The sequence below is a fragment of the Bactrocera oleae genome, chromosome 5, assembly GCF_042242935.1.
Source record: "Bactrocera oleae isolate idBacOlea1 chromosome 5, idBacOlea1, whole genome shotgun sequence".
Taxonomy (NCBI): domain Eukaryota; kingdom Metazoa; phylum Arthropoda; class Insecta; order Diptera; family Tephritidae; genus Bactrocera; species Bactrocera oleae.
This window is the reverse complement of record NC_091539.1, coordinates 8,861,407-8,888,600: the sequence shown is the minus strand read 5'-3', so window position 1 is coordinate 8,888,600 and position 27,194 is coordinate 8,861,407. Positions and strand designations below refer to the sequence as shown.

The window sequence follows — 27,194 nt, the reverse complement described above, 5'->3', positions numbered from 1 at the left end:
TTTTAAATAAAAATTTTAATTTTAGTTTTAATTTTAATTTTAATTTTAATTTTAATTTAGTTGTAAATATTTTTGTTTTTACTTTTGTTAAAATAACCAAAATTTAACAATCATTTTAATTTCATCGAAATTTAATTTTAATTTTAATTTTATTTAATTTTATTTTTAAATTTTAATTTTACTTTTAATTTTAATTTAATTGTAAAGATTGTTGTTAAAATAACCAAAATTTAACAGTAATTTTATTTTCATCGAAATTTAATTTTAATTTTACTTCTAATTTTATTTTATTTTTAAATTTATTTATTAATTTTAATTCTAATTTTAATGTAATCATAAAAATTTTTGTTTTCTTTTTATTAAAATAACCAAATTTTAACAATCATTTTAGAAAAAGTTTAAAATAATTATAAAATTCTGGCACCACTGTTGTCTCAATCCTTATACTCTTAATACCCAATTTCCATTATTCTCCCGCTAATCTCCAACTGATCCTATTTGTTGTGTTTTTAAGCACTTGTCCTGCAATTTAGTTCTCTTTTATTGCTCATTGTTTGCAATTGCAGCGACGTACAATTACCCTCCTGACCCCTTGACCCCTGTCAATTGCCCATAAAACTACTTCAATACGTTGAGGGCTGAGACTACTTGTTCACGTAATCTAGTCAAACGCACGACATATGGCACACCACAACTCTACCCCTCCTCTCAAATATATTCGTTTGTACATATATTTGTTGTTTTTGTTGTTAGTTGTAAGCCCACTTTAGAGGCAACCAGCTAGCTGCACTTATTTATTCATATAATTTCATAATACCTTTGTATGTATGTATGTACTTATATCCTTAACATTTCTGTAGTTATGTGTGTGTGCGTTTACGCGTCTTTGTTGACTTCAAGTAGCTTAACGTGGATTTAAAATGGCAATTTTCATTTAATTCCGTTTTATTTTATTTCATTTATTAACTGCTGTCAAAACAGCCAACCCAACCACCCGCTGTGGCCGCCCACCATAAGTACCCGGCCGCATTTCATTGCTATTCAATACAACTCTACTACGTACATACATATATACTATACATACGTGCGCCTTCGTTTCTTTTCGCAATCTGCTTGAAATTTTTAATTTTCCACCGCCTTTAATTTATGTCCTTTAATCGCTTTGATAATTTCAATTAAAATCGTTTTCAAATTCTCATTTCGTATATGTGGATTGGAGGGGTGGGGGATTATGAGTCGCATTATATTGACATCTCTCTCTCTCTCTCTCTCTAATTAGAAATTAATAATGAAGAGACATTAAGAATACAGTTAAGATCTCAGCTAATGGCATATGTGTATTGTTGTTGTGTGCTTGGAAGGAGGGACAGAGGCTTAGCGGTTCAATAAAATATTGCGTTGTTTAAATTGCTATTGTTGTTGTATAAGAATGGCTGAAATTCGTGCAAAATAGGTTGTTGTTGTTTTAGCGGCAAAATTCCGCCAAGTTGACAGTCCTTGGGCGGATAAAAAGGCGGGTTCGTTCCGGTTACGTAGACTTGATTGTGGTCGTTCTTGTTGTTGTTGCGAAATAAAATATTACCATTACACATATTAGTCGTCCTTGTCCGCATAACGATACGAATCGGTTCCAATTACGTAGACTCGACTGTCGTGGGATGTGTATTTTAAGGACTCAGTGATCTTATGTAAGAGTAGTGAAGAAGAAACTGCCACGCATTCCTATTTTGTAATTATTTAATTTACTAAAACTTGTTTTTTTATAATTTCATACTAATGTCCTGCCTCCAACCCACTAGGCATGCATCGCAAATCGATAGAAGCCCAACAGACATTCAAAGATGATTCCGGCGTCAGCGATCACGAGGACTCGGCTGGTTCGAAGTCCAACGATGAAGCGCAACGTCTCAGCTCCTCCACCGAGTCGTTGAATGTCGTTAGTCCGGGACCGACGCTTGAGCGTTCGCACATATCCTCCAATGCGACCACACCAACCGCCACCACAGCTTCATCATCGTCGCCGCACATCGATTTGAGCAGTCCCTCACCGCCGTCATCACATGCGTCAAACGCATCACTGGCACTACAACTATCACCGCTGCAACAACATCAGCGACATTTGTTTCAGCAAGCGCTAGTGCCGCCTACCGTACAACCCTCTTACCACCCGCTCATGGATGCGGCCAATGCCAGCGCTGGTGCGGCCACAAGCAAAGATTTCCATATGATTATGAACACGGCTGTGGCAGCGGCGGCGGCGGCCGCTGCAGCAAGTGGTGCTGCCACTACGGCTGGTGGCAGTGGTGCAGCGGTTAGTGGCGCAGGCGCAGGCGGTTTACATCATCATGGAAGTGGCGCGTCGGCTGCATACGCAACGCTCGATCATGATCCGGACACATTTCGGTGCGTTTATGCTTTGCTTTTAATTAAATTTTCATAAATCTATATAAATTTCCTTTCTTTTGCTCTTGCAGCAACAACTCGATTGCCTGTCTGCGCGCCAAAGCGCAGGAACACCAAGCTCGTCTGCTCAATAGTGGCCTATTCTTGCAGGTGCGCTCCTTTGCCGGTTTTCAAGCCAACAGCAATGCCGCTAGCAGTCGCACCGTTGGCAATAGCAACAAAAGCAATAACAACAATGAATTCATAAAAATTGTAGACGAGTTGGACGGAGGCCAAAGCTCACCTGTTAATTTTGGTGGTATTTGTAATGCGGATGGCAGCGGGCACAACAACAACAACAATATCAACAATATTGATTTCTGTTTGCCGATCGCAAATGCCTTGCAACAACAACAGCAGCAGCAGCAACAACAATTAAAGTTGGAGCGCATGTCCTGTGATCTGTAGCATTGAAAAGCTAATTAATCGCATCAAAAGCCAAAAGCACAAAAATAGTAACGAATTTATTTATAAATTAAACTTTACAAATTGTATTAATAAAAACAAAAAGTTTTAATCTAACACGTATATTTAAGTAAAAATATATTCTTAATTTTAGTTATGAATAATTTAAGTCAATGTAAAAATTTTGAACATATTTGTAAGCACAAAAAAAATATATAAAAATAATTTGTATTCTGGTAAATTTTATTCGCAATATGCAAAAACACGCTCATAGGTGTCTAAAAGTCATTTTTAATGCAATAATAAAAATATAAAATAAAGTTTTTACAAATAAAAAAAAAATATTTTCAATTTTGTCTGTTTAATTTAAATATTTTCATTTTATGACAGCCCATTCGATTCCCTTCAATTTGACACCCATATTGCTATACTACGCCAAGAAATAGCGCATATGCATTTTTTGAACCACCCCCGTCGTGTGCTTTCTGGCCAATAGAAATTTTCGGGAATTGCACCAGGCGCGCAGAAGTGCCAAGTAAGCAATCGCCGCTGAAAAGGCCCCACATACAAAAACTGTCGTTATAGCAGGGTAGCGCAAACACAAACCGGGAGTACTACCTTGCCAACATATGCACATACACTGCCTTACCAATCGAACTGTCATAATATGGCAACTGTCGTGCGCCGGTAAACAACACGTCAGATTTTGTTGTTTTTTTCTGCAGAAAATTACATTCCCAGAATAATTTATTCAAAGCAAGCAGTTGTATAGATACAATTAATTGAATTATTAGAAATCGCTCAAGCAAGTCGTTGCTATGCTGTTGCGGCAAGTAATAGTAATATTTTCATTGCTTGTGTGCTTGGTGCATGCAGGATCTGAGGAAAACGAGGGTGTCCGCTTCGCTAATCGCTGTGAAGCTTGCAAGATATTAGCCACCGAACTGCAGGAGCGCCTCAAGGAAACGGGCAAATCACACGATGTCATCGAAATGGGGTAGGCTACAAATATATAAATTATATATTCAATAAATTAAAAAATAACGCCTGTCTATAGCTACTCGCTTGACGATGTGAAGCCAAAGAAGCGCACCGCGTATCGTCGCAGCGAATTGCGTCTGCTCGAGTCACTGGAAAATGTTTGCGAACGTGTTTTAGAATACAATTTACACAAGGAGCGCAAAGATAGCACACGCTTTGCCAAAGGCATGTCACAAACCTTCAAAGCGTTGCATGGACTCGTCGACAAAGGTGTGAAAGTCGATTTGGGCATACCATATGAATTGTGGGATAAGCCGCCCGTGGAAGTGACACAAATGAAGACGCAATGTGAAAATCTGCTTGAGAACTATGAGGAAGTAATCACCGATTGGTATTTCAAGCATCAAGACGATAAAACACTGATAGCACATCTTTGTGAGGACGCAGTGTTGGCACAAGATGACCGTAAGTGTTTGCAGGAGACATTGCCGCCTGCGGGAAGCGAAGATGATACCGACGACGACGATGACGATGATGATGATGATGTTACAGCTCAAGCAACTAAACAGCCAAATAAGCAACAAAGGTCGAAGCAGAAAGGCGATGCAGGCAAATATGATGCAAACAAAGAGCTTTGATTCATTAGCGTAAAATAAGTGTGCAACCTTGTATGTGTGTATGTAGAAATGCAAGTTGCAATTACGAACAAAAATTCACATTTACTTTTAAGTAGAACCTAAGATTCCTAAAGCATTTACAATTTGTATTACACAATTTTTAAAATATACATAATTAAATTAAAAAAATAATGTTAGTAACGGATATAGTAATAACAAATTATTTGGTTTTAAAAGAGTTAAATTATACAGGGCAAACATGTTTACAAAAACTTAATAACAATGAATTTTTTAACGTGTTCGAGTGCTAAAAAGTAAACAAAAAAAATTAAATTCCAAAATTAAAGAGCGAAAATAAATTTGACACAACAAAACAAAATTTTTCACACAATAGACGGCAGCAAAAACTATTACAGTTAGCCTTAGGTTAATTAAAAAGTTTTATGCAGCAGTTAAATAACCTTATTAAAAAAGCTAAGAACATTTAAGCGTACCGGTAGCTTTCATATTAAAACCGCATTTAAACTACATAGACAAATGTCCAAAAGAATGCGTTGAAAACTAAAAAAGCTAAAGGAAATACACAACGTGCTTTGCGATCGATCCACATGGATATTTCTTGCGGTGTGAGCGTGGTCCAGCCATTATTGTGATGCTCCTCGCCCATTTCAACGTTTCCCAAATCTGTTTTTTCACCAGCATTTAATGTTGTGCTACTGAAACTAGTCGATTTCGATAGATTATCCACAACTTCATGCTCATGTATCGTGTGTATCGGTATATTGTGTACCGTAAGATAATTATTAAATGGATCGTTTTCTTTCTGTGTTGTTGCCGGCGGCACACAGAAGGAACGCGAACGTCCAGTAGCACGTCGTTTGGCGCGTGGCGACAATGTTGATTTGAGTATATGCTTGCTATTCAGTTTTTTCACATCCACATTACGTTTGCGACGCCAAATTGTATTGACGAAAGCGAATTCGATGAGGCTGCCGAAAATGAAGAGCGTACAGCCGAGGAACCACACTTCCGAAACTTTTATGTAACTAACCTTGGGTAAAGTTTTACCTATTTATAGAGAACAATAAATTATTGAATATACGAGCATTAATAATCAATTTGTTCGCTACAACCTTGTGCCGAGGCCAGTGTTATGAATGTTAGCATAGTGCTGGTGCCCAGCATGATGCGTGGTGGCGCTTGATCTGCTTGCAACCAGAAGGACACCCACGAAATTCCCACTATAAGCACTGAGGGTAGAAAATAATCCATCACATAGAAGCCTACTTCACGCGTTAAATGCACTGTGAAACTAAGTGAGCTGTAATTTCCAGCAAAAGCACCGTGCCGCAAATCATTTAAATCGGCATTGACTACAGTCTCATTGGACCAAGCACCATGTAGCATGTATTCGGTTAGGTGTAGCGCGGGGTCGATCGTTATCGGACGCTTTTGTTCCCAATGCAACACAAGTTCAGATGTATTATACATCCAACTCTCTAGTATGGTGCTGCATTGTTGCTCATCGAAAGGGAATTTCTGCAAATTCATCCAGCAATAGAGTGTAGCTTTAATGCGTGACGATATGATTACAGTGCCATCGGGTGAAATTGAAGTCAGTATATCCTTTTCATTAGTACCTAATACAAAACGAAAATAAAGAAAGATTAAAAATAAACGCACAACTGAGTTATTAAGTTGAAATATTAATAATTACTAAAAAGTTTACCTAGTAAACTTGAATCCCTTTCATTTGCCAAAAATATATGCGGCATCCAAAGTGTATCTCGTAATTGCTTCTCGCCCAAAATAGGTTGTCTTCGCTTTGGCGCCACTTTACGGAACGTTAAGCGGGGATCGAGATATCGTAATTGCAATAACACATGTATTTTAAATTGCAAATCATGCGCTTCTAAGTTTTGCATGAAGTAAATATAAGCACGCACATAAACGTCTATGGGCAGGCGTGCGCCATTTATTTCGGTATAGCTAACCGGTCGCTCCAGGCGATCATAACGGCAGCCGTGTGTAAGCCGTTCAATTAACTGTGTCTGTGAGAGATTATCAGCATCATTCAAAGCCGGACAGTTCGTATCAGCAGTTTTGCTTGTGGCAGCCAATAAAAGAAAAACTGCGCATCTTAGACTTGACTTCATTTTCAATTTTTAACGTGGCGTGTTTGCGGATACACTGCGTTAAAGGCTAAAAAACACTAATAAATTACAATTTTGTCTATACTAAAATGACTTCAACGACACTAAACTGAAAAATGTATGCATATAACGGTTGTTGTTTAAAGTACAGTAATATTTTCACTGCAACAACTAGCAGGTATACGCAAGTTAAATATAAAAACTAGAACAAATATTTAATTATGTACTGTAGGCATCGAAAGTAGTTTACTCATATTTTGTTTGAATAATACTTTACCTCAACAGTAATTTCAAAAAATATATATATATAACTTTGTCTACAACAATTTGGTTTACCATGAATTTTACAATGTCGCCAACATCATTTCTCCCCTACAGTTATATTCAAACTATCAAATGTCGCCAACATCATTTCTCCCCTACAGTGATATTCAAACTATTGTTTACAAACAATGTTAGGATTACCACACCACACGTGGATACTATATTTTGTTTCGCCATCTTCTTCACAAAACCGAATAGTGCTGCCATCATATCTAAAACGGCTTCATTATTCTTCTGCTTGAACTGAGTTGCTGGTAATTTGTTTATTCGCATGCATATATTTGATAAATGAATTGTAAAAATTATTTTATTAAATCAGTTGAAGAAGATTATAAACAGTGAAAATTTTAATTTTAAAGCAATTTTTTTTATATTTTTCAACATATCGTGTAAATAAATTTTTTTATACGTGAAAGAAAAGATAATTAATTTTTTATTTAAATATATAGGAATATTTTAACTTAGTTAAAAAGTGGTAACTAACCTTGCGAGATAAATAATTTTAATAATATGATTTACACTTAAATCTCCTCATTTATGCAGACATCATCACGCAGAGAAAATAGTCTCTATGGTAAACTTTCTCTGCTCTACGTTACGGTTTAATTCACAAGGTAAAATTTTGTTTCAATAAAGGTATGGCATCACTTACCACGCCACAGCTGTTTGCGTCTACAAACACAAAATCGGGATTTATGACAACTTTGCGAAAATTTTACGCAAAAATAAATTTTACTTTTTCTATAAAGTGTTATGGATATATTCTCAAACATAAAGAAATAAATGCATTTTATTCATATTTTATATAAATAATATATAATCTGTGTAGTGAGTGTATATATATATATATATATATATATACAGTGTATCAGGCAATCGGCACTTAAACGAAGAAACGTGCAGCAGGTACGATAACAAATTGATTTCTACAATTTATCAATTGTAATAAAATATTTATAAATACAGATGATGGAATCAATGGACGCCTCAGGGTCGGCTAATGAATCTGAAACACCAGCAGACGCGCCTGTTCTAATGGAAACAGATGAACCTAGTGAGCCCGCTGCATCAAGCGCTGGAATTACGAATGCAGGAAATAACGCCAATGCTGAAGGCAATATCGACAATACTGCTAGTGCAGATGCTGGTGGTACAACTTCTGACGAAACGAATGATAACGGCAACGGGAATGAGAACACTAGCAGTCAAGCTAGTGATCAACACAACGGTGTGTCTTCAAGCACTGACATGCCACCGCCACAACCGACAGGAAATGTGCCTGCGGGAGAAAATGAAGCTGTAGCAACTACGCCATCAGGGCCACCTATTGATGAAGAAGATGCTAAATGGCACACAGTGGGCATTTATAATGGACTTAATGCTACGGTTTCTTCGTACATTGATAATAGCATATGGTCGTCTTCTGGTTTAAAATTGACTTCTAGAAACTTACCGGATCTTACAACAATTCAACGTGTTAATCTTGAGCCTGGTACAGCTTACCGTTTTCGTTTACGCGCCATCAATACTTGTGGTGCTAGTGATTGGAGTGAGATATCAAGTTTCAAAACCTGTTTGCCCGGTTTTCCAGGCGCACCATCTGCTATTAAAATATCAAAATCATCCGAGGGCGCCCATCTCACTTGGGAACCACCACCGAGCTGTGTAAATTCCAATGAAATCATCGAATACTCCGTTTATTTGGCCGTAAAACCTGGCAAAGATAAAGATGGTAAGCCTATTGGTGCTGGTGCACGCCTACCAGCCCAACTTGCATTTGTACGCGTCTATGTGGGTGCAGCTAATCAATGTACAGTAGCACATTCGTCCTTGGCGACAGCACATGTGGATTGCTCAAACAAGCCAGCTATTATATTCCGCATTGCGGCGCGTAATGACAAGGGTTACGGACCGGCGACGCAGGTTAGGTGGCTGCAGGATCCAGTACAGACTGGTTCATCTCCGGGCAGTAGTTTGGCTGGCAATACGGGTAGCATACAGTCTCCAACGCGAATCAAACCAGAATTGGGCAGTGCATCGCCAAATAAACGTTTTAAGGGTAGTGGAGGAGCAGGTGGGGGTGGACGCACTGTTTTGCCTTGAGTGGGTTTACAGTTATAAAATCGAGCGCAGGACACTAATATTTAGTTTATAAGTAATACTTTATAAATACATTCAAATAAATTCAAAATTAATCTATCTATAAATGAAGATAGCCAAATGTAAACAGTCGATATAAATTTCGTATTCTATCAAGGCAATGTCTCTCAGTTTCATACAGCGTTTACGTCATACTTCCGGAGATTATCTGTAAGCACATTATAAAAAAATACCCCGTATGTACATGTACAAGAACTTTGAATCAATAAAATTATTTACGATTGCATCGCGTTGTGTTTGGATCTTTCAAACATTTGCTGATGATTTCAATTGTTTGTCTTCAGTGCATTTTTTTAAATATATGACTTACCTTCAATAGTATTTGCACACAACTCCAAGTACTCTGTATTATTATGGTCTTTCATAAAGTTGGAGGCCTTAATATGCACACTATAATCTGGACCATATTTTAGGAAATCACTATTATCAGCAGGTATATCTTCTGGCAGTGGTACGGCGCAACAGCTGGCGGTCAATTGGGTCCACAAACGACTAGAATTCGTAAAATTATAACCGCCACCGCCCAAAATCATAGTTGGTAATCTACTAGTTAATACAAATTCGACACAATCAATTAAGTCTGCTGGCGTAAGATTTGTGCCACCAAGTGGATCACCAACTAGGGCGTCTGCGCCACATTGTATCACACACACTTCTGGTTTGTATAACTGTAGTATTGTTGTCAGCACCCTAAAAACAACGGATATGTAACAGACTTCATATATCGTATATCATATCACCTTCAACTCACCGTTTAAAATATTTGCAGAAGTTTTGACCGCCTATACCACTTTGATAAGGAAAATTTGCTGCATAACCTTTACCCTCACCAAAACCACAATCATCTATACCGCCTGTGCCTGGATAGTAACCGCATTCATAACGATGCAACGAAAAAGTAAAAACACGTTTGGTTACTTCAAACGCTTGCTGCACACCATCACCATGATGTGCGTCCAAATCTATATAAAGCACACGTTTGAAATGTTTACGCAGCACCAAGATACCTAAAACGATATCATTCACGTAGCAATAGCCGGCGGCGCGATCACGGTGCGCATGGTGCCAACCACCAGTCCAATTAATAATAATAGTCTGTTCACCGTGGTGTGCGGCACCATATTTGCACAATGCAGCACAAGCGCTCATTGTGCCACCCGCCACTGTACAAGCATATTCCCACATGCCTCTCCAACTGGGACAATCGAAGCCCAAACCATACTCGATATGTGTGTGTGTTGTGTCCAAAACACTGTCATTGTCATCGTCATCACTGCTTGCGGCAGCTGCGTCCTCTAACATGTCATTTAGTTTATTTTGTTTTAAAAATATATTTGTTGTGTTTTTTGTTTTAGTAAATGCAGTTTTCCTTAACAACTCTTCCACATAAGCGCTATTATGAAAACGACGTAAATCTGCGTATTTACAAATTCTGGGTTCCAGTCGTTGCATATGCTTGAGTAGTCCATATGAGGCAATCAGTGTATGCGTTAGTGAAGCCTTTAAGTAATAATAGTGAGCATTTTCGCATAATGTTGCAATGTTACTGCTTACCCTACCCCGTACTGCAGGGTTTTTGTCTGCTTGTTGTATTAAATTCGGATTATGCACATAAATCACTTTTCTCTGTTGCATTTTTTTGTAAATTACTTATAATGCAAATATTTAAAAAGCGCGGTTTTTATACAAAAAAAAATGTCAACAAATGAATTCGAGCAGTGTGGCTAAGTAGAGTTTCTTATCAGCGCACAAAGCCAGAGCTCGTAAACTATTGACAGAGAACGTAAATTATAGAGAAGGTTCACGCAGAGCACGTATATTATATACGTTTTCTGGTTCACGGTGCGGCCGTTATCAAAATATTTTAATTTTCGAAGGGGAACTGAAAACGATGAGCGTGTTTCACCGCAGATAATTATTAGCGTGTTTCACCTCAATCAACATCAGGGATCTCAAAAATAGCAGAATGCATCATTTTCAGTGTTGAATGAGAAAAATACGTCTACGTTCTCTGCGCAAGTAAACAATAATAACGGATTTATCACGTACAATTTCTTTGCCAAACCGTACGTTACAACTTAAACACAATTTTATTAAGTTAATTAAAAATGTTTCTAATTATACACTTACCTCTCACGCGTTTCTGCGAAATAAAAAATTCCATACTATTTAACAATTAATGAATTTTATTTTCTTTAATTACTGCCGTTGCTTTAAAAATTTACAATTTCACTTTAAACTACATACATATTAGTTACGCTTAATATTACTAAGTTTATATACTCCAATTAAAAATTCTTTCAATTCAACTAATAGTTATGTATCTATTAACATTCATTTCTTTCACTAACATTTCAAATGTTTTTATTTTATATCTACAGGTTTATTACTTTTATGCATTCTGTTTAGAGCTAAAAGTACAGTTAATTACTTATATATTATTGACATGTACAAAAGATTTAGAATCTATTAATATGCGAAAGTAGTTTAGTACGTTTGTTAATTCGATACTTCTAACTTCTTTAAAGTTAATTATATAGTTTCACTACAAAATATGTTATTTATATTTTTCAAGAATCGTACAAAAATTCTTAACAATTATTTGTAATTATTTATTATTATTTAGCGGAACCACACAATATACATATAAATTTTCAATTGTTAGACTAATACTATTTATTGGAGTTCAGAGTGACAGCTAAGAAGTCAATTGTTGTTGTTTTATATACAGCTCTTTATGACTACAGACACATATAAATCTAACGTAAGTATATACCTATATTCATATTATTTATATAATTTATATATTAGTCTGCATTATTTATATATTTTATAATTTATACTAATTATTTTTTATTGTTTATGGTCTGAAGTAATTTATTTAACCCCTATGCACTGCTAAAAAATATTATCATTGTCTCGACTAGTGATATTTTCTTCGATTTTTTTATGAGCCATTTTTATTTAAATTTTATATTACTGGTAAGTGGTGTTATTAAGCGCCTTATACTGGTAGAACATTTTACATTAAACTACAACCGACTTTTTTGCAAAGAAAAATGTAGTTTTAAGCTAATTCAGTGTTGTCAACTTTTGCTTTAGAAAACGAAAATAATGTTTTAACGAATTTCAGTTGAATCTAAGAGTTATTAAAAGGTTCTACCTTGAAATATATTTTTATATATACTTGTTTATTTACTGAGACAGGAATTCTGGGATTTAAAGAAGCGCTGGCGGTTTCACATAACCAAAATGAGCCTGGAGCAAAGAGGTGCCAACACAGCAGCATTATATATAAGCTGATACCTGTTGCAGGGTATTTTTCGAGTTTTTTCGCTCTTCTGCGGTATTTTTATGGTGGGATCTACAAGTATATGACCGGCTTCGAATAGCTGATTGATGTTATGAAAAGCTTTTTCAATTCGATAGTCATTTGTGCAAAGTCTCATGATCATCAAGAATCTGGATTTTCTCTCCGCTAATTATTACATATTTCTGCTTATAGACGCTGCAGCTTTTAGTTGAACTGCATATAGAGTTGATTTAAGTGGCTCAATTTATGTTTCTTTGTTTAGAACCCTAAGTGCTGCTTGTCATGCAACCTCATCTGGAGTCACTCAAACTTCACTAATGTTTTTCCATTTACATTCTTTATAAGGCTCCAGAGAGTGCTTTATATTTTACGATCAGAAATCGCTGAAAGCGTTGCTTGACTAAAACTTTGATTTGGAGCCATTCAGACTTCCCTAATTTTCTTCTATTTACAACAGCAAAGCTGTAAGGAATGGAAAGCATGGAAGGAAAGGAATGGAAAGCATCTGGGCTGGGTTTAGAGCTTGTATGCTCAAAATAACGAAGTTCACAAAAAAGTCGGATGCATAATACCCAGTAAGTCATACTAAAACGCGTACTCGAAATATTTACGCAAACTAAGCAATACCTACTCCTTCTCAACAGAGCTTTTAAGAACCCTGGTACAAACTATACAATTTTACTATTTACAAACCTACTAACTATGTAAGCTTATAGATTGGTCTAACACTTTCACTTATTTACCCAAATTTTCATTGTTTTCAAATCGCTGCTAAACTTATATCTATTAATCACTTACATACAATCATTTTAAGAATCCATTTCGGGTTCTTCACTCAAAGTGTAAACACTCATGACTGCCTGCGACGCACTGCCGCTGATTGATGAATCCAAGCAGGATTGCGACGACAACGTGGAATTATCCAAAAGAGGTGCTTTCAAAGTTGTCAGACCGACGCCAGTCGGTAGCAGACTTGGCGGCGTCGTAGCCGCGGTTGTAGCGCTTGTGTAGGGTGTCAAGCTGTTTAAAGGCATGGCATTCGCATTTGCGCCTTTTAGGAGATGGTTTGAGGTGGTTGACGAGCTGTTCGGATCCATGGTGAGTATGGGAACAAGCTCATGATTGACATAGTCCTTCAGCGCATGTAGCTGACTTAAATCGGTATCTAGCTGTGCGCCGTAAGCGAGTGACGTTGGCGTGCCTGCAAAAAGATAGATTTTAAATTGAATTAACAACAACAATTGTTTGTATTACCTGACACCAGCGTCTCTTCGGTGGGATTGCGTTTGTACAAGCTTGTGCCCTTTTCAAATTGTCAAGGTGGCATATAGTAGCCTTGCTCCTCACTCATCGTATCCAGCGTATTGCCCGTTTTCTTGAATTCCACCACGATTTTGATGCGATGCACAATCTCTTCGTGTATAACATTGAAGCACATCGCTGTTAGCGCCATGCCAGACATGATATAAATCGAACAAAACCATGTGGTTGCAGTAGATTCACGTCGCAAACCCGGTAGCATATCACCAAAACCAATTGTTGATAAACTCATGAAACAAAAGTAGATGCCATCGAGTATGGGCCAGTCTTCCAGTCGGTATAGCACGGCCGCACCGATTAGTATGTAAATGATCATCATTGAAAGGCACAACAAAATCGGCGCCAATATACTCAGCCCATGCATGGAGCCACGTGATTCACTCGCACTCAACGAATCGATGTCGGGTGGCAACATTTGTGTGCCACCAGATAAATTTGATTGTTTCTCCGCTGTGGCGTATGAGTCGTGTACATAATATGGTTCCTGCAAGGCAGCCTGCTGTTTACGCAATTCCTCTTGCTGTCGTTTACGCTTCATGCGACGCTCCTTTTCAGCCATACGCTTTTCATCGTAACAACAATAGCCGCAATTTGAGCAGAGACAACAGCATAACGCTTTGGAGAATACCTCACGTGCCACTTTTGCTAAAATGCCACCGGTACTCGAGAGATAAACGAGCGTAAGCGGTATGCCGAAAATAGCGTAGACGAGTGTCACCAAACGGCCGAGCGTAGTGCGTGGTGCTATGTTACCGTAACCTATATGTAATTGAAAAGAAGTAGTACGAAATTAATATGCGGTGTCACAAGAGAGATATTTTTTTGTATGTTAAGAGAAATATATGTAAGCTTATTCCTCCTTTTAAGCCTGATGATAAGTGGGGCTTTTTCTCCTCTTTAATGAATGTAAAAAAACGGTTAGTTCTGGCCTCTCTTATGTATACTATATTGGAATGCCGTCTATGTTAGCTTGACTTCAAGTGACGCCTAACTTGATGAAGCGTGACACCCAGTTTGACCACGCGTGATCCCTAGCTCGCTTGTCGCCCTTTACCTCGCTTATCGCCAAACTTTAATTTCATTGACCACTAGCTTGGCTTTACCTGACCACTAGTTTGATCTCACTTGACTCCGAACTTGACGTTGCTTGTCTTCTAAATTTAACTCTTTTGCCATTTGCATGACTTCGCTTGACCCCTAGGTCTTCATGTTCGGTATTTGAAACTTGATAATACTAGTTCTGTGATTTCCACTATTTTTTAGTGAAGCGGAATGTGCGTCAAACATTAGAATCACCATTCTTTTTATATTTTATTCCGATATCAATTTTGATGTTCGATTTAAACGCAAGTTATCGTATATAGTTTTAAATTATGTCATAACAGTAACTAAGTTGACATCAAAGCAAAGTTAATTTTGGTACAAATTGGTCGAGTACTTGCTGAGATATAGAATTTTAACTAAAAGTGGGTGGTGCCATGCCATGGTAACACTTTTTAAAAAAAATTGGCCCACAAGTGTTTCTCTTTACTTTGAGCCTCTGCCCTGAGTTTATGTTTTGTAGCCTAATTTGTAATTTAACGGCATTTTGCGGGCGTGGCAATGGTCCACTTTTACCCCACATATTGCTAATGTATAATAAATGGCTAGCTGTTTGCCAAATTGAACGTTTATCTCATGTTAAGTATTTTTTCATTACCCTCATTTATTACTTTCTTTCCTTGCGCGCGAAGTAATAAAACAATAAGATATTCATGAAATGACACAAATTTTGTGCTTGAATGTTTGGAAAGCGCTGTAGTGGTGTCTGTCAATTGTGTTGTTTTAAATTACATCAATAACAGTAAAAATTTACAATATTGATTGATTGAATTTCGACAGTCGACAGGGAGTGCAAAATTAAGTATGTAGATGAAAAACTCCTTTGTTTTTTATTATGTAATTTTATATGTACTCGTATAACACAGCTTGCATATATGCATATATTGTTTCAACTTTCACTTCAATTATTGGCATTTTTTATGACTCTTCAATGTTAAAGAAGTGGCGGTTTTATTGGAAGCAACAATAAAAATAAAAAATGTAAATAAAGCTAATGGCTCGAGATAAAGACTGAATACTTTTATTTTGACAGGAAGTAACAGCGAAAACATGTCAGTTCATAAGGTTTGATTGAATGACAACAAGAAGCACATAGAAAAACAAATTCGTGGATGTTGTGTAGTAATGAAATATGGGTAGTTTTTTAGACATGTGGTTTTCATTATATATTATGTTTTAAAAATGATTTTGGGCAAGTGACCGCCGTGGCTGGAATAAATTCAGCAATAACGCGCCGAATATTCTCTACCAAGCCATCAATCGTCTCGGGTTTATCAGCGTAGACAAGCGACTTCATACGAGTATAACTCCACAAAAATAGACCAATGGTGTTAAATCGCGGGATTTGAAGGCCACGCCACAGTCCCAAGACGCGAGAGAATGCGCTCATCAAAAGTTTCCTTCAATAAATTGATTGTTTCATTGGCTGTATGGTATTTAGTGTCGTCCTGTTGGAACCTAAGCTCTTCCATATCAGCATCCTCCAATTTAGGTACGAAAAAGTCATTAATCAGGGCTCTAAGGCGTTCCTCATTGACTGTAACATTATGGCCGGCTTAATTTTTGATGAAATATGGAGTAATAATTCTCTTCGTCCACGGACTCAGACAAGAGTTCCCATGACAGTCGGATCCATGTGGAACGAACTCGGATTTTTTCCGGCCAAGCATTGTCAAATCAGCAGCAAACAAATAATTTTATAGTTATTGGAGATATAGCATTTACCGTTACAACAACAAAAACAACAGCAACAACAAAACGATATTAATCTTGTTATGATGATCTCCACATATACCTACTATTGTGTAATTTACGCTGGCTGCGTAGCTGAGTGACAAGCGGATCGCTTGCTAACCTTGATTTTGACTAGAGATTTTTTGGTACTATATATATTAGCTTTCATTATAAAAAAGATTGTCCTATTTTATCAGCATAATTCGTCCAAAATTGCTTTCTTCAAGAAATATTTGAATTGTGGCAAATTACCTTTAGCTCAGTAGTTAACTGAAAGTTGCCTCGACCAATTGAGATCAAGAACCAACATTTTTCAAAGTTTATTGCTATAAAGTCACCAAACGTTTTTAGTTTAGTTATTAACCCTATCTGAGCTCATTAAGATCCAAGTGATTATTTAGGAGCTTTCATGATTTACAGCGTATCAATTTTTTCGCCAAAATCTATACTGGCAAAACACTTTTTACTTCTTATAGTGGAAATCCTGTAAATCTTACTTAACTAAATGTTTGCTGATATAATCCAATATAAAAATCGGGTTGATAAGTATATAAAAATGTACTAGATTATTTTTTTTAGCAGTAAATACATGGTAATTTACAACAAAAGATTATTTTCTTAAATTTTCAGTATAAAATTAATTTCTTTTATGCTTTTATGTATACATATATATTTTATGTATATATCAGCTGCTCGCCATATGTTCATTTTTAATTGTTTAGAGTGTTTACAACACAAAAATCGTAATAAAAACCGAATACAAAGAAGTAGAACGAACTAATTCACAAACTACGAATACTTTATAGTAGTAGTAGTAGTTTTTGTTGTTCTTGTTGTAATACGCATTACTTACAATTGCATTTGTTTATTGCTTCGCTTGTGCAGTTGTTCAACTGCGAGTGATTTTTTACGGCTGAAAAGCTTGACGCCAGAGTCATGAAATACAAAGTTCAATGCCAGTTGGTTTTGCGCCTGTGCATATGCTTTGCATTTTTATTTATTAACAAATTACTACAACTACAACAGCAAAAACATCAATATATATGACTATTGGAACGTGGCGCTACAAAACTACCAGGCAACAGCAATACTTTAGAATTGTTAGCAACAACAAAAACAAAAACAAAAACATACAGTAAAGCATTGTGTATAAGAATTGATGAAAATACTTTTTGCTTACATTACGGGAAACAGCAAAGCAGTTGGCATAATGTATGCAGATGTACAGGCTGTTAAGCTACAATAAGCCACTCTGCGTACTTATATGCATGTATGTGTATGAATTTAGGTATGTGTGTTAGTAAATGCGTGTGCCTGTAGTAAATTTGCAAATTGAAAGAAAAAGCAGCATTGGAAAAATTCTGCTGATATTGGCAATTTGCAAATATATTATGAAGATACTTTATTGTTTGTTGCGTATATCCTTACTGGGCATCTCTCCCACACAATTGTTGTCTTTATTGGGTTCCTAAATGTCTGTTGTATGGAACGAGAAGTGGTGTTGTGACATTTTTAGTGTGTATGTGTGTTAAAACAATATCCGCATATACGGGAAGGCAAATGCTCAATTACATACACGCATACATATATACTCACACACACACATCCACTTATAAGCTATTCTATTTTTACTTGACTCTGACTGTATGCCATTATTGGCCATTATTGTCATTGACATAAATGAAAATTTACGATATCTCACGCTGCGTTTGTGGGTGTGGAAATGTTATTCACATGCTTTTGTATATATTTACTAGGTTGTATGCTTTCCCTCTAGCTAAGGCGCTCAGAGCTTACTTCTGTGCATATATTAGATACTGTTTGAGACAACATTTTTGCAGGTGGGATGGGTAAGGGAATAAAATTCTTGTAGAAACTCTGTGAGATAACCTGTTGGGGTCGAGTTTATGTTATAGTTTAATACGTATCGGGTTGAAAGCTTACAGTGGTAATCTAAAGGATCTTGTAGTAAACCAGCGGTGATGGTTTTTTTTTGTAAAAATATAGCTTTTACTTCGTTAGTACAGATCATTTTAGTGCAGATTTAATTATACAGAAAAGTTGATCAGCCTTAAGAAACTTGTTTCCAAACAATTTTCTGGTAAACTTGTTGTAATATATCTTTCTAAAAATCGATCATAACCTACAACAAACTAGGCGGGAGAGTTTACATGCAGATGTAGAATTTCCTAGAGGGACATCTGTCAAATCAGCTGTCAAAGTAAATACGAGCGCACTTAATTCTATGACAGAGGGGAATTAAACCGAGTTAAAGGCATAAAAGTTGGTAGCTTCTAGCCTAGCTTAAATCCAAAAGGTGCGTTTTGATATGGATATTCCTAGAGGACTTGCTGTCAAAGTAAACTCGTGCACACTTAATTCTATGAAAAAAGGGAACTCCACTTAGCTCCTGGCATGAAAACATAATAGTGGCTAGCTTAAATATATAAATTGAGTTTTATTATAGTATTTCCTAGTGGGATAGTTGTCAAATCAGCTGTCAAATTAAACTCTTGCAACCATAACTCTACGGCAGAGGGAAATTGAGTCGAGTTAGTGGCGTGAAAGGTTGATAGCTTCTTGCAAAGCTTAAATAGAAAAAAGTGTTTTTTGCAATGGAATTTCCTAGAGGGATAGCTGTCACACCAGCTGTCAAAGGTGCAAACAGGTGCGTACTCATTCCGATGCCGCAGTGTAATTCAACAGAGCTAGAAGTGCGAAAAGTTGAAATTCTTATACACAAATATAAGTGAGTATTGATATAGAATTTCCTAAAGCGATAGCTGTCACTCTAAGCTGTCAAAGTTAATGACTTTGATGGTCGCTATTTCATTAATTTTTCAGTGTGCTATTTCAAATATGTATGTCTCAGAAAAATGATTTTATTTGTACTGTTTAGAAAATATAACTAATAGACATTGGTTCTAACAATAACCAAATACCACACGGATAACATTTTTCAATCGCCAATGTAAGTGCATATAATTGATGCTGAGCTCGTTCTGTAAATGGGATTGGAGAAAGCCGAGTATTAAGTTTTGCGCAAAGAAAGATAGAACTAAAAACATTACCAATTCGTACAATCAAATTATACTCTAATTGTTTCCAACTAAAAGCTTTTAGTAGCACACCTCCATTTTTCAAAAAAGTAATTAACTATAAGCTTATAAATCCTCCTGCTATGCTACTAAATTAAAAACTGCCACTAAAAACTTACCAATTGTCGTCAGTACGGTGAGCGAGTAGAGAAACGCTTTGGCGAAATTCCATTCGTGCGGCCCATGACCATGACCGTATTGACCGTGTGTATGTAGTAGCACAGCTTCCGTAGCCGGACTATTACCGGCAATCGCCGCACCATTTCCGCCGCCAGCAACGATGCCGCCATCCATTTCATGTGATAATTGCAGTAGCGCATCCTCATTCAGTCTCTTGATTAATTGGTCTTGAAATTTGGCAATTTCCAAAGCGGCTAGCCTACAAGTATTTGGGGAATTGATAAAAAGAAAAAATAAGTAAGAAATGTGATGCAATTCCTATATAGCAGAAGCTGAATTATTAATGCATTTGAAAATGAATTTTAAACGCTTTTTGGTTTTTAGTGCACTGATAACATTAAAAAATTCTTTAAAATAAAACCTTTTGCAAGAATTAAATATATAATTTTTAATTTCTTAAGAAATATTGGAATTCGCCGCAATACAGACCAGTTTCCAGCTCATTATACCATAGTTCAAAATATATATTTAGTATTTTCATAATTTTTATGTTAGTCTACGATATGCCGGTCGAGACATAAGCTCACATAATATAGTATTAAAATATATGTAAGTAGTTGTGTATATGTAAGTGTAGCTTATCAATTTTGCTTCTTAGGAGTTATAATAAATACAATACCTAGTTCCGGTAATTTGTTACGTATACGCACTGTCAGACATTAACAAAAGTGCATACATAGATATTTATGTACTAGTAATTTGTATTTAAAAAGGTTAATATATAGAAATTTTCAACACTTAAATTCAAACAAATTTAAAATTTCTAAATATAAAAATTTAAAAAATTTAAAAAATATAAAAAAGAAATTGAAACAAAAAACAAATGAAAATTATAATAATAATTAATATAAAATAAAATAAAATTTTAAATGGAATGTATAAAATATTAAAATTATATGCCTATAAAGTTTTAAGCATTTTGAAACATTTAAACTTAACAAATAAATTAAAAAATAATAAAACTATTAAAAATTTTAAAAATTAAGTTAAACCAATGGAAACAAAAAAAAAATAATAATCGAAGGTAGGATGTACAAACAATTTAAAAATTGCAACAATAAAATTTCAACAGTTCTAAATATTAAAAAAAAAAAATTAAGCCAAACGGATTAAACCCAAAAAAAAATAATAATAATAATAACAATAAATTTAATTTAGAAAGTAAAAGAATAAAATTTTAAAATTATAAAACTTTAAATATTTTACACATTTTTATATACCAAAAAAAACAAGTTAACGATTTTAAATTCATATAAACATTATAAAAAAAAATAAATATAAGAAAAATAATTTTAATTAATTTAAAAAAGTTTAGTATTACCCTGAAGTAAGTGTACCTTGATAACAAGTTGCACAATACACAACAATTACATATTTGTAGATTTTGCGTCTTTTATATACTATATGAAGTCAAAAGTAAATAATTTTTTATGTACCTAAGCCATTCTGCTACTACTGACGCATAAAAAATACTTGAAAAAATATTTGGCTAAGTTATAAAAAAAAAGAACTGGATATATGCAATAAAATTTAATGAAAACAAGAAGAAACGTTAACTTCGGTTGCACCGTATGCATATAATACCCTTCACAAATATAAAGGTTCCTAACAAGATCTTGATTCCGATCTGATTTCGTGATGGTACCTCGTCAAATAAAGTTTTCCATTCTTTATTCCGATCATTCAGTTAATATGCCAGCTATATACTATAGTAATCTGATCTATACAATTTCTTCCGAGATTGCATTATTGCCTTAAATAATAAACCATGCTAACTTTCGTGAAGATACCTCTTCAAATGAAAGAGTTTTTCATATAAGCACTTGATTCCGTTCGCTGAGTTTGTATGATAGCTGTATGATATAGTGATATGATTTGAACAATTTCTTCGGAGATTACATTGTTGCCTTAGACAATAGCTCATGCCTAATTTCATTAAGATACTTCGTCAAATGCGCAATAGCGGTGTATAGGGGTCCGATATTGGCTGTTCCGAGAAACGAGCAGCTTCTTAGTGAGGAAAGGAAAGGTGCAAAATTTCATATCATAGCTCCAAAGCTGAGAGACTAGTTCGTATATATATAGACACACAGGCGGACCTACGGACACGTCTAAATCAAGCTCATCGTGCTGATCATTCATGTATATACTATAGAGGGTCTGCGACATTTCTTTCTGGGTGTTACAAACTTCGTGGCAAACTTAATATATCTTGTTCAGAGTATTAGATATTTAATTAAAAAAATTAATTAATAAAAAACAATAAATATATCAGTATATATGTATGTCTAATTTAACAATTCTACCTATTTAATTTATTAATATTTTGCATTAAAGGTAAAGTAACATATTTTTGCAAATTGTTGCTCATAGATTAATCAAATGCTTGAGCACAAATTATGCAAACGTTAAAAAATTAAAATGTAATAGAAAAAATTTAAAAAAATTTATAAATAAATTTTGAAAATATATTAAACATTCTTTAGTCTATGCCATATTGAAATTCAGTGTAAAGTTACTATGTTAAAAGAAGATTTCAGCAAATCGTTACTCATACGCACTGTAGAACCACTCTCTAAAATTGGAAACAAATAATACAAATATTAAAAGAACTAAAAGATAAACGGCAAAAATGTTAAAAAATTATTAGGATAAGTAAAAATACTCAACAACAATTTAGTGTTTAGTCATATCATATAATATAGAAAATATAATTGTATATCTAGAGTAAAACTATTTAGTTGTTTTTATAAATAAAAAAATTTTTATTTGGTAATATATTAACAATTGCTAAAATTTTGAGTTATTAAATAAAATTGTGAATAATAAAAAAAAATTGTTTTTATAATTTTAAAGTATTTTTAATTTTTTTTAAGAAAGAGTACTTTGTGTGAATAATAGCAATTCCAACAAGTTGTTTTTACGTAAATGTACACTAACGACCCGTATTGTTGCCAAATCACTGCTAAAATATACCTACAAGTATAATATATACCATACAATATTTCAAGCTTTTTGGCAAACATTATCACACATATCACCCCACCACTAATTAAAGTACCCTAAATCAAAATGATACCATTGCAAATACCATACCTCACCTCTTGCATGCACACACTAATAAATCATAAATCTTCATTCTTCACTTACTTCGTCCAATTCTCCTTGTAGAGTATATTCAATGACACCGTTATATCCCAGATATTCTCAATGGTGCGCTGTCGCACTTCCTGCGTGTCCGCCGACAGCGCTAACTGTGCCGACGTGACGCCATCGCCGCCGAGCAGTTCATCACCATAGCTGAAATCTACAACGCCCGTGTCGCCATGCTCATCGCTCAACGGTACAATGCCCTCGAGCATGGCATTGGCGGCAGAGGAAGCAACATTTGACGTAGAAGAATAAGCAGCCGTGCCAGATAATGATTCTGCAGCGTTTGCAGCAGCGGCGGCGTCGGCATGTGGGGCGTATGCGTTTTGTGACGATAATGCTGTGGCATTGTCCAGATGCATTTGTGCGGGTGAAGTGTGATAAATATTTTCCATATTACCGCCACCACGTTTAGTGGAAGCGAGTGTGTGTTGTTGTTGCTGCTGTTGCTGTTGGCGTTGTCGTTGCAGCACTGCATGATGACTGGGATGATGATGGTGATTATGATGATGCAGAAACGTTGAGTCTTCGCTCTCGATTGTTAGAAATATGAATGAACCTGTGAATGACAATAGAAAAGCAGTGGAGGTAAATGTGAGAAAAAATGTGTTGCTTATATAGTTATTGTTGTTGGTGCCTTGTTGTTGATAAGGGAAATGAAGATGAATTCCCGGTATGCATAACTAAGGTGCACAAACACAATATAACGCGTGGAAGGTATGTGGAAGCAGTGTGCAGTGGTTAGACATTGTGTGCGATAATGAGGGTCCAAACGGAAGCGTCAAGTGTTGCTGAAGTGTCTGGCACTAGTAGTGGAATATGCGCTTCAATGGTTTATATAAGTAGTAGTCATTTCTATTATTGTTAGTGTTGTTGGTGTTGTTAGTAGTAGTTGTGATTTTTTCCAGGTTTATTCTTGTGTACTCGTGCCATCAACTTTGGTATCGCATTGTACTTGGCTTTAATAGTGAGAGAATAAGCACTAATGCTTACTAAAGCAGGTCTCTGCAAAGTACAGTGGTTTGAATTATGTGAATGTTTGCATGAAAATTCCTTTAACAAAACTGGTAAGAAGGTTGATCTATGAGAGTGCGGTGTTCGACCTCCTCTCTCCTTTATAATCTTTGCCTCAATCTATTTCTTACGCCAAAGCGAACAACGATCGGTCGGGTGGAGTCTTTAAGACTAATAAATATGCTTATATTTACAACAAAAATTTGCAGTTTGCAGTCTAAAATTATTAAACAGGGCCTGAGAAAAATGTATGCACATTTTAAATCACTATTTTCGCCACAAAAGCCTTCGAAATGATTTCTGCGTGATTTTCGCTTAGAGTTTTCGCCTTGAAAGAGCCGAAAATATTCCTTGCTATCAAACTCACCACACATTTCCTTTACTATAGATCCAACTGTACTAATATAATTTATATAATACTTATTGTTTCAATTTATAAAGACTCATTCTTGCTTAAAAAAGATCGATAGAAAATGCTCCTCTCCATTTCATAAGCTGACGGTCTCTATAGATTCAAGCTATTGATTCAGAAATATTCTCTGATAAACTCAACATCTATTTCACCATCCTCACCATTAGCTGAATAAGTACTGAAAGCAATTAGTATTGAAAACTATGGTTTGTGAGTTTCTTCCTCTATTTGTGATGAAGAAGCGATTTCAGTTCTCCAAAGATATATTCTATCCAATCGAATTATCCCTCGCACTTTAGTAGCACAACCAGGGAGGGTTTTTGATGATTTTACAGGAAAGTACTAAAAATTATGTCTGTGTTGGATTATATTTACAACTCCATACCAAACTTCCCAATCACTTTGTCACTCACAGCTTTATTCAGCTATTACTATCTTTAGCTGAATAAGTGCTGAAAGCTATTAGGCGTGAAAAGTAGGATATGGGGTTTGATTTAATGATTTTTTCTTTCATTTATGATGCACAAGCTATACCTTGCTCTCATTGTAGAAGCATCAGATTATATATTTCATATTTTATTACACAATACCTGACCTTACATTAGATTTGTATTATACTCGCTACCGCTTACATTCGCGAGTGCTTCCCTATACTATGCTTTCCATATGTTTTCGCATTCAGCACATTATTCAGCTTTTATATTTTAATCTGAAAAAGTGCTGAAAACCATTAGGTTTGAAAAGCATGCTTTGGCTTGCACCTGATGAGTTCCTGATTTGTCTGATGTTATCTGCTATACTATCGAAATTTTTATGTTAAATTTACACGCGGAGTTTTTATATTGCGCAGCAAGAGGCAATCGCTGTAAGAAAAATTCACTCAAAAATATAAATTCAGACTGTGTTTGGAGCTGATAGGCTTGAGCTAGTTTTAATTGTTATAGCCTCTTCTATTCATTATGTTTGAGCTCTGTGATATTGCCAAGGTACTTGTTACAGAAAAGTGTTTAGATTCCTCCTTAAAGTGGTTTAAACACTTACCATTCCGTTTCTAATTTATTATACCAGTTAATTTGGTTTATACCCAATCCACACAACAGCCGGTTCTACGTTACCGGAATTGACCCGGATTTTATAAGGTCAAGAGCTGTTATTTTATAGCAGTTGTTTGTTCGATTCGCCACTCTCAAAGGTTGCGGCGAATTGAAAATGCTTAACTATTCAAGCATATCAGTTTTAGCCGAAAAGATTAAGAAAAAGTTATAGAAAAAAATTCGCTAGGTTAGTAAACTTAGTAAAATGCTCAAGAAGCAGCCTTGTTGTGCATTCTAAGCACACAGTGCATGAGAGGCTAACTGTCAGCACACCAAAGCCAGCTGCTGCTGTCAAGTAAACAAGAGTAGATAAGCGTTGATGAGTTACTTACACAAAACAGCACACACATATATATATATATACCTACATGTGTATATGTATATACGTGCCAAATGTTATATTTGTAGAGTAAATGGAGCTAACGACAATAGTCCAGCGCAAGAAGGGTTGTCACATTGGTTATGTACTTATATAGTTAGACAAGTGTGTATGCTCAACTATTATATTTTTAATGCCATGATCCTGCTGGGAGTGGACTTGACAAACTAGCTGTGCTAGCGCAACCACTGTAGCTGCTTAAAATCTGTTGGCATGTAGAGTACACAAGCTGTGCACACTTCAAGTTTTAAAGCATGCTCACACTCATTAAACTATGCACACCACACAATCAGGGACTAACGGTAGTTGAAGTACTCGTGGTAATATAAAAAGTAAGCAATAAAAGAAGAAGTAGTAGTGGAAGAAATCTTATATTACTTCTTCGTCTTTTTTTGTATATATGCTATACACATATATATTTATTAAGGTGTCCGTTATTTCCTAAGTTGATTGTTTTTGCAGTCGCTACCTGAAGTATCAGTTTTTGTCCAAAAGGAAATAGATCCAACCAAAACAAGTTCTTTATTTTCAATTTAAACCGTGTCTAAATTATTGTACTTTTTCCATACATTTTTCATGGGATTTCTTAATACATTTTTTTAGTTCAAAATACATAAATCTACAATTGCGAAAAAAAATATTATAATACAAAATTTTTGGTCTACAAAAATAAACTTATGCGCTGTTAAATTTATGCTTCAAATGTATTGTATTCAAATAGTACAGCATGTCGTATGAGCAACATGGAATGTTTGGTGAGGATTTTTATACCTGAAACCACGAAGTTTATAATACCCAGGGGGAAACAAAGGAGATCCTATAAAATATACATACAGAAATGATCAAATGACGAGCTGAGTCATGATAGCCTGTCTGTCCGTCTGTTTGTATGTAGGCGAACTAGTCACTTGGCTTTTGAGATATCGACCTGAAATTTTATATACGTCCATTTCTCCCTAAAAAGCAGCTCATTTGTCGGAACGGCCGATATCGGATCACTATAGCATATAACTGCCGTATGAACTGAACGATCGGAATCAAGTGCTTGTATGAAAAGCTTTTTCAATTGACGAGATATCTTCAAGAAATTTGGCACAGATTATTGCCTAAGACAATGGCGCAATCTCTGCAGAAATTGTTCCGATCAAATAACATTAGTATATAGCTGCCATACAAACCGATTAATCGGAATCAAGTGCTTGTATAGAAAGCTTTTTTATTAGATGAGATATCTTCAAGCAATTCGGCATGCATTATTGTCTAAAGCAATGGTATAATCTCCGAAGAAATTGTTCAGATCGGATCACTAAAGCATAA

At 35.5% G+C, this 27,194-nt stretch overlaps 6 protein-coding genes across 9 annotated transcripts in view; 3 read left to right on the top strand and 3 right to left on the bottom strand.

Annotated features, from left to right (window-relative positions):
- Positions 1–3,078, top strand: part of Vsx2 (Visual system homeobox 2) — a 138,630-nt gene extending 135,552 nt beyond the window's left edge. For both annotated transcript variants that reach the window (XM_070109585.1, XM_070109584.1), the window contains exons 5-6: positions 1,800–2,403; positions 2,475–3,078. In XM_070109585.1, the coding sequence (XP_069965686.1) occupies positions 1,800–2,403; positions 2,475–2,850 (980 nt within the window). In that variant the 3' untranslated portion in view covers positions 2,851–3,078. The remainder of the gene's footprint in view (positions 1–1,799; positions 2,404–2,474) is intronic.
- A 464-nt stretch (positions 3,079–3,542) lies between these two features.
- On the top strand, positions 3,543–4,650 carry CNPYb (protein canopy b). Its single transcript, XM_014239221.3, has 2 exons — positions 3,543–3,844; positions 3,905–4,650. The coding sequence occupies exons 1-2, from the start codon at positions 3,666–3,668 to the stop codon at positions 4,464–4,466; spliced, it is 741 nt and encodes a 246-aa protein (XP_014094696.2). The 5' UTR covers positions 3,543–3,665; the 3' UTR covers positions 4,467–4,650.
- On the bottom strand, positions 4,528–7,037 carry LOC106620668 (pH-sensitive chloride channel 2). Of its 2 annotated transcripts, none has more exons than XM_014239220.3 (4): positions 6,935–7,037; positions 6,175–6,647; positions 5,579–6,085; positions 4,528–5,513 (listed from the first exon to the last, which is right to left on the bottom strand). In XM_014239220.3, exons 2-4 carry the CDS (start codon positions 6,599–6,601, stop codon positions 4,966–4,968), a joined length of 1,482 nt encoding a protein of 493 aa, XP_014094695.1. In that variant the 5' UTR covers positions 6,602–6,647; positions 6,935–7,037; the 3' UTR covers positions 4,528–4,965. The 2 variants fall into 2 exon arrangements, with proteins under 2 accessions (XP_014094695.1, XP_036232738.1); XM_036376845.2 differs by having other exon boundaries at positions 6,876–6,974.
- Positions 7,038–7,588: 551 nt separating this feature from the next.
- Positions 7,589–9,352, top strand: LOC106620671 (host cell factor). Its single transcript, XM_014239224.3, has 2 exons — positions 7,589–7,828; positions 7,889–9,352. The coding sequence occupies exon 2, from the start codon at positions 7,889–7,891 to the stop codon at positions 9,023–9,025; it is 1,137 nt and encodes a 378-aa protein (XP_014094699.2). The 5' UTR covers positions 7,589–7,828; the 3' UTR covers positions 9,026–9,352.
- On the bottom strand, positions 9,066–10,809 carry LOC106620670 (histone deacetylase 8). Of its 2 annotated transcripts, none has more exons than XM_014239222.3 (4): positions 10,637–10,809; positions 9,834–10,582; positions 9,393–9,772; positions 9,066–9,230 (listed from the first exon to the last, which is right to left on the bottom strand). In XM_014239222.3, exons 1-4 carry the CDS (start codon positions 10,715–10,717, stop codon positions 9,196–9,198), a joined length of 1,245 nt encoding a protein of 414 aa, XP_014094697.2. In that variant the 5' UTR covers positions 10,718–10,809; the 3' UTR covers positions 9,066–9,195. The 2 variants fall into 2 exon arrangements, with proteins under 2 accessions (XP_014094697.2, XP_014094698.2); XM_014239223.3 differs by having other exon boundaries at positions 10,642–10,728.
- Positions 10,810–11,291: 482 nt separating this feature from the next.
- LOC106620667 (uncharacterized) overlaps positions 11,292–27,194 on the bottom strand; it is a 170,023-nt gene continuing 154,120 nt past the window's right edge. The window contains exons 5-8 of the mRNA XM_036376846.2: positions 22,979–23,537; positions 19,768–20,027; positions 13,650–14,474; positions 11,292–13,596 (exon numbers count right to left, since the gene is read on the bottom strand). Of these exons, the coding sequence (XP_036232739.2) occupies positions 13,711–14,474; positions 19,768–20,027; positions 22,979–23,537 (1,583 nt within the window). The 3' untranslated portion in view covers positions 11,292–13,596; positions 13,650–13,710. The remainder of the gene's footprint in view (positions 13,597–13,649; positions 14,475–19,767; positions 20,028–22,978; positions 23,538–27,194) is intronic.

Excerpts from the sequence above, each read along its gene's own strand:
- LOC106620671 (XM_014239224.3), top strand. The coding sequence starts at position 7,889 with ATGATGGAATCAATGGACGCCTCAGGGTCGGCTAATGAATCTGAAACA.
- CNPYb (XM_014239221.3), top strand. The coding sequence starts at position 3,666 with ATGCTGTTGCGGCAAGTAATAGTAATATTTTCATTGCTTGTGTGCTTG. Across the intron at positions 3,845-3,904 it reads CACGATGTCATCGAAATGGG|CTACTCGCTTGACGATGTGA; the intron begins GTAGGCTACAAA and ends GCCTGTCTATAG.
- LOC106620668 (XM_014239220.3), bottom strand. The coding sequence starts at position 6,601 with ATGAAGTCAAGTCTAAGATGCGCAGTTTTTCTTTTATTGGCTGCCACA. Across the intron at positions 6,086-6,174 it reads AAGGGATTCAAGTTTACTAG|GTACTAATGAAAAGGATATA; the intron begins GTAAACTTTTTA and ends GTTTTGTATTAG. Across the intron at positions 5,514-5,578 it reads AACACTGGCCTCGGCACAAG|GTAAAACTTTACCCAAGGTT; the intron begins GTTGTAGCGAAC and ends CTCTATAAATAG.
- LOC106620670 (XM_014239222.3), bottom strand. The coding sequence starts at position 10,717 with ATGCAACAGAGAAAAGTGATTTATGTGCATAATCCGAATTTAATACAA. Across the intron at positions 10,583-10,636 it reads ACCCTGCAGTACGGGGTAGG|GCTTCACTAACGCATACACT; the intron begins GTAAGCAGTAAC and ends TATTACTTAAAG. Across the intron at positions 9,773-9,833 it reads TTCTGCAAATATTTTAAACG|GGTGCTGACAACAATACTAC; the intron begins GTGAGTTGAAGG and ends CGTTGTTTTTAG.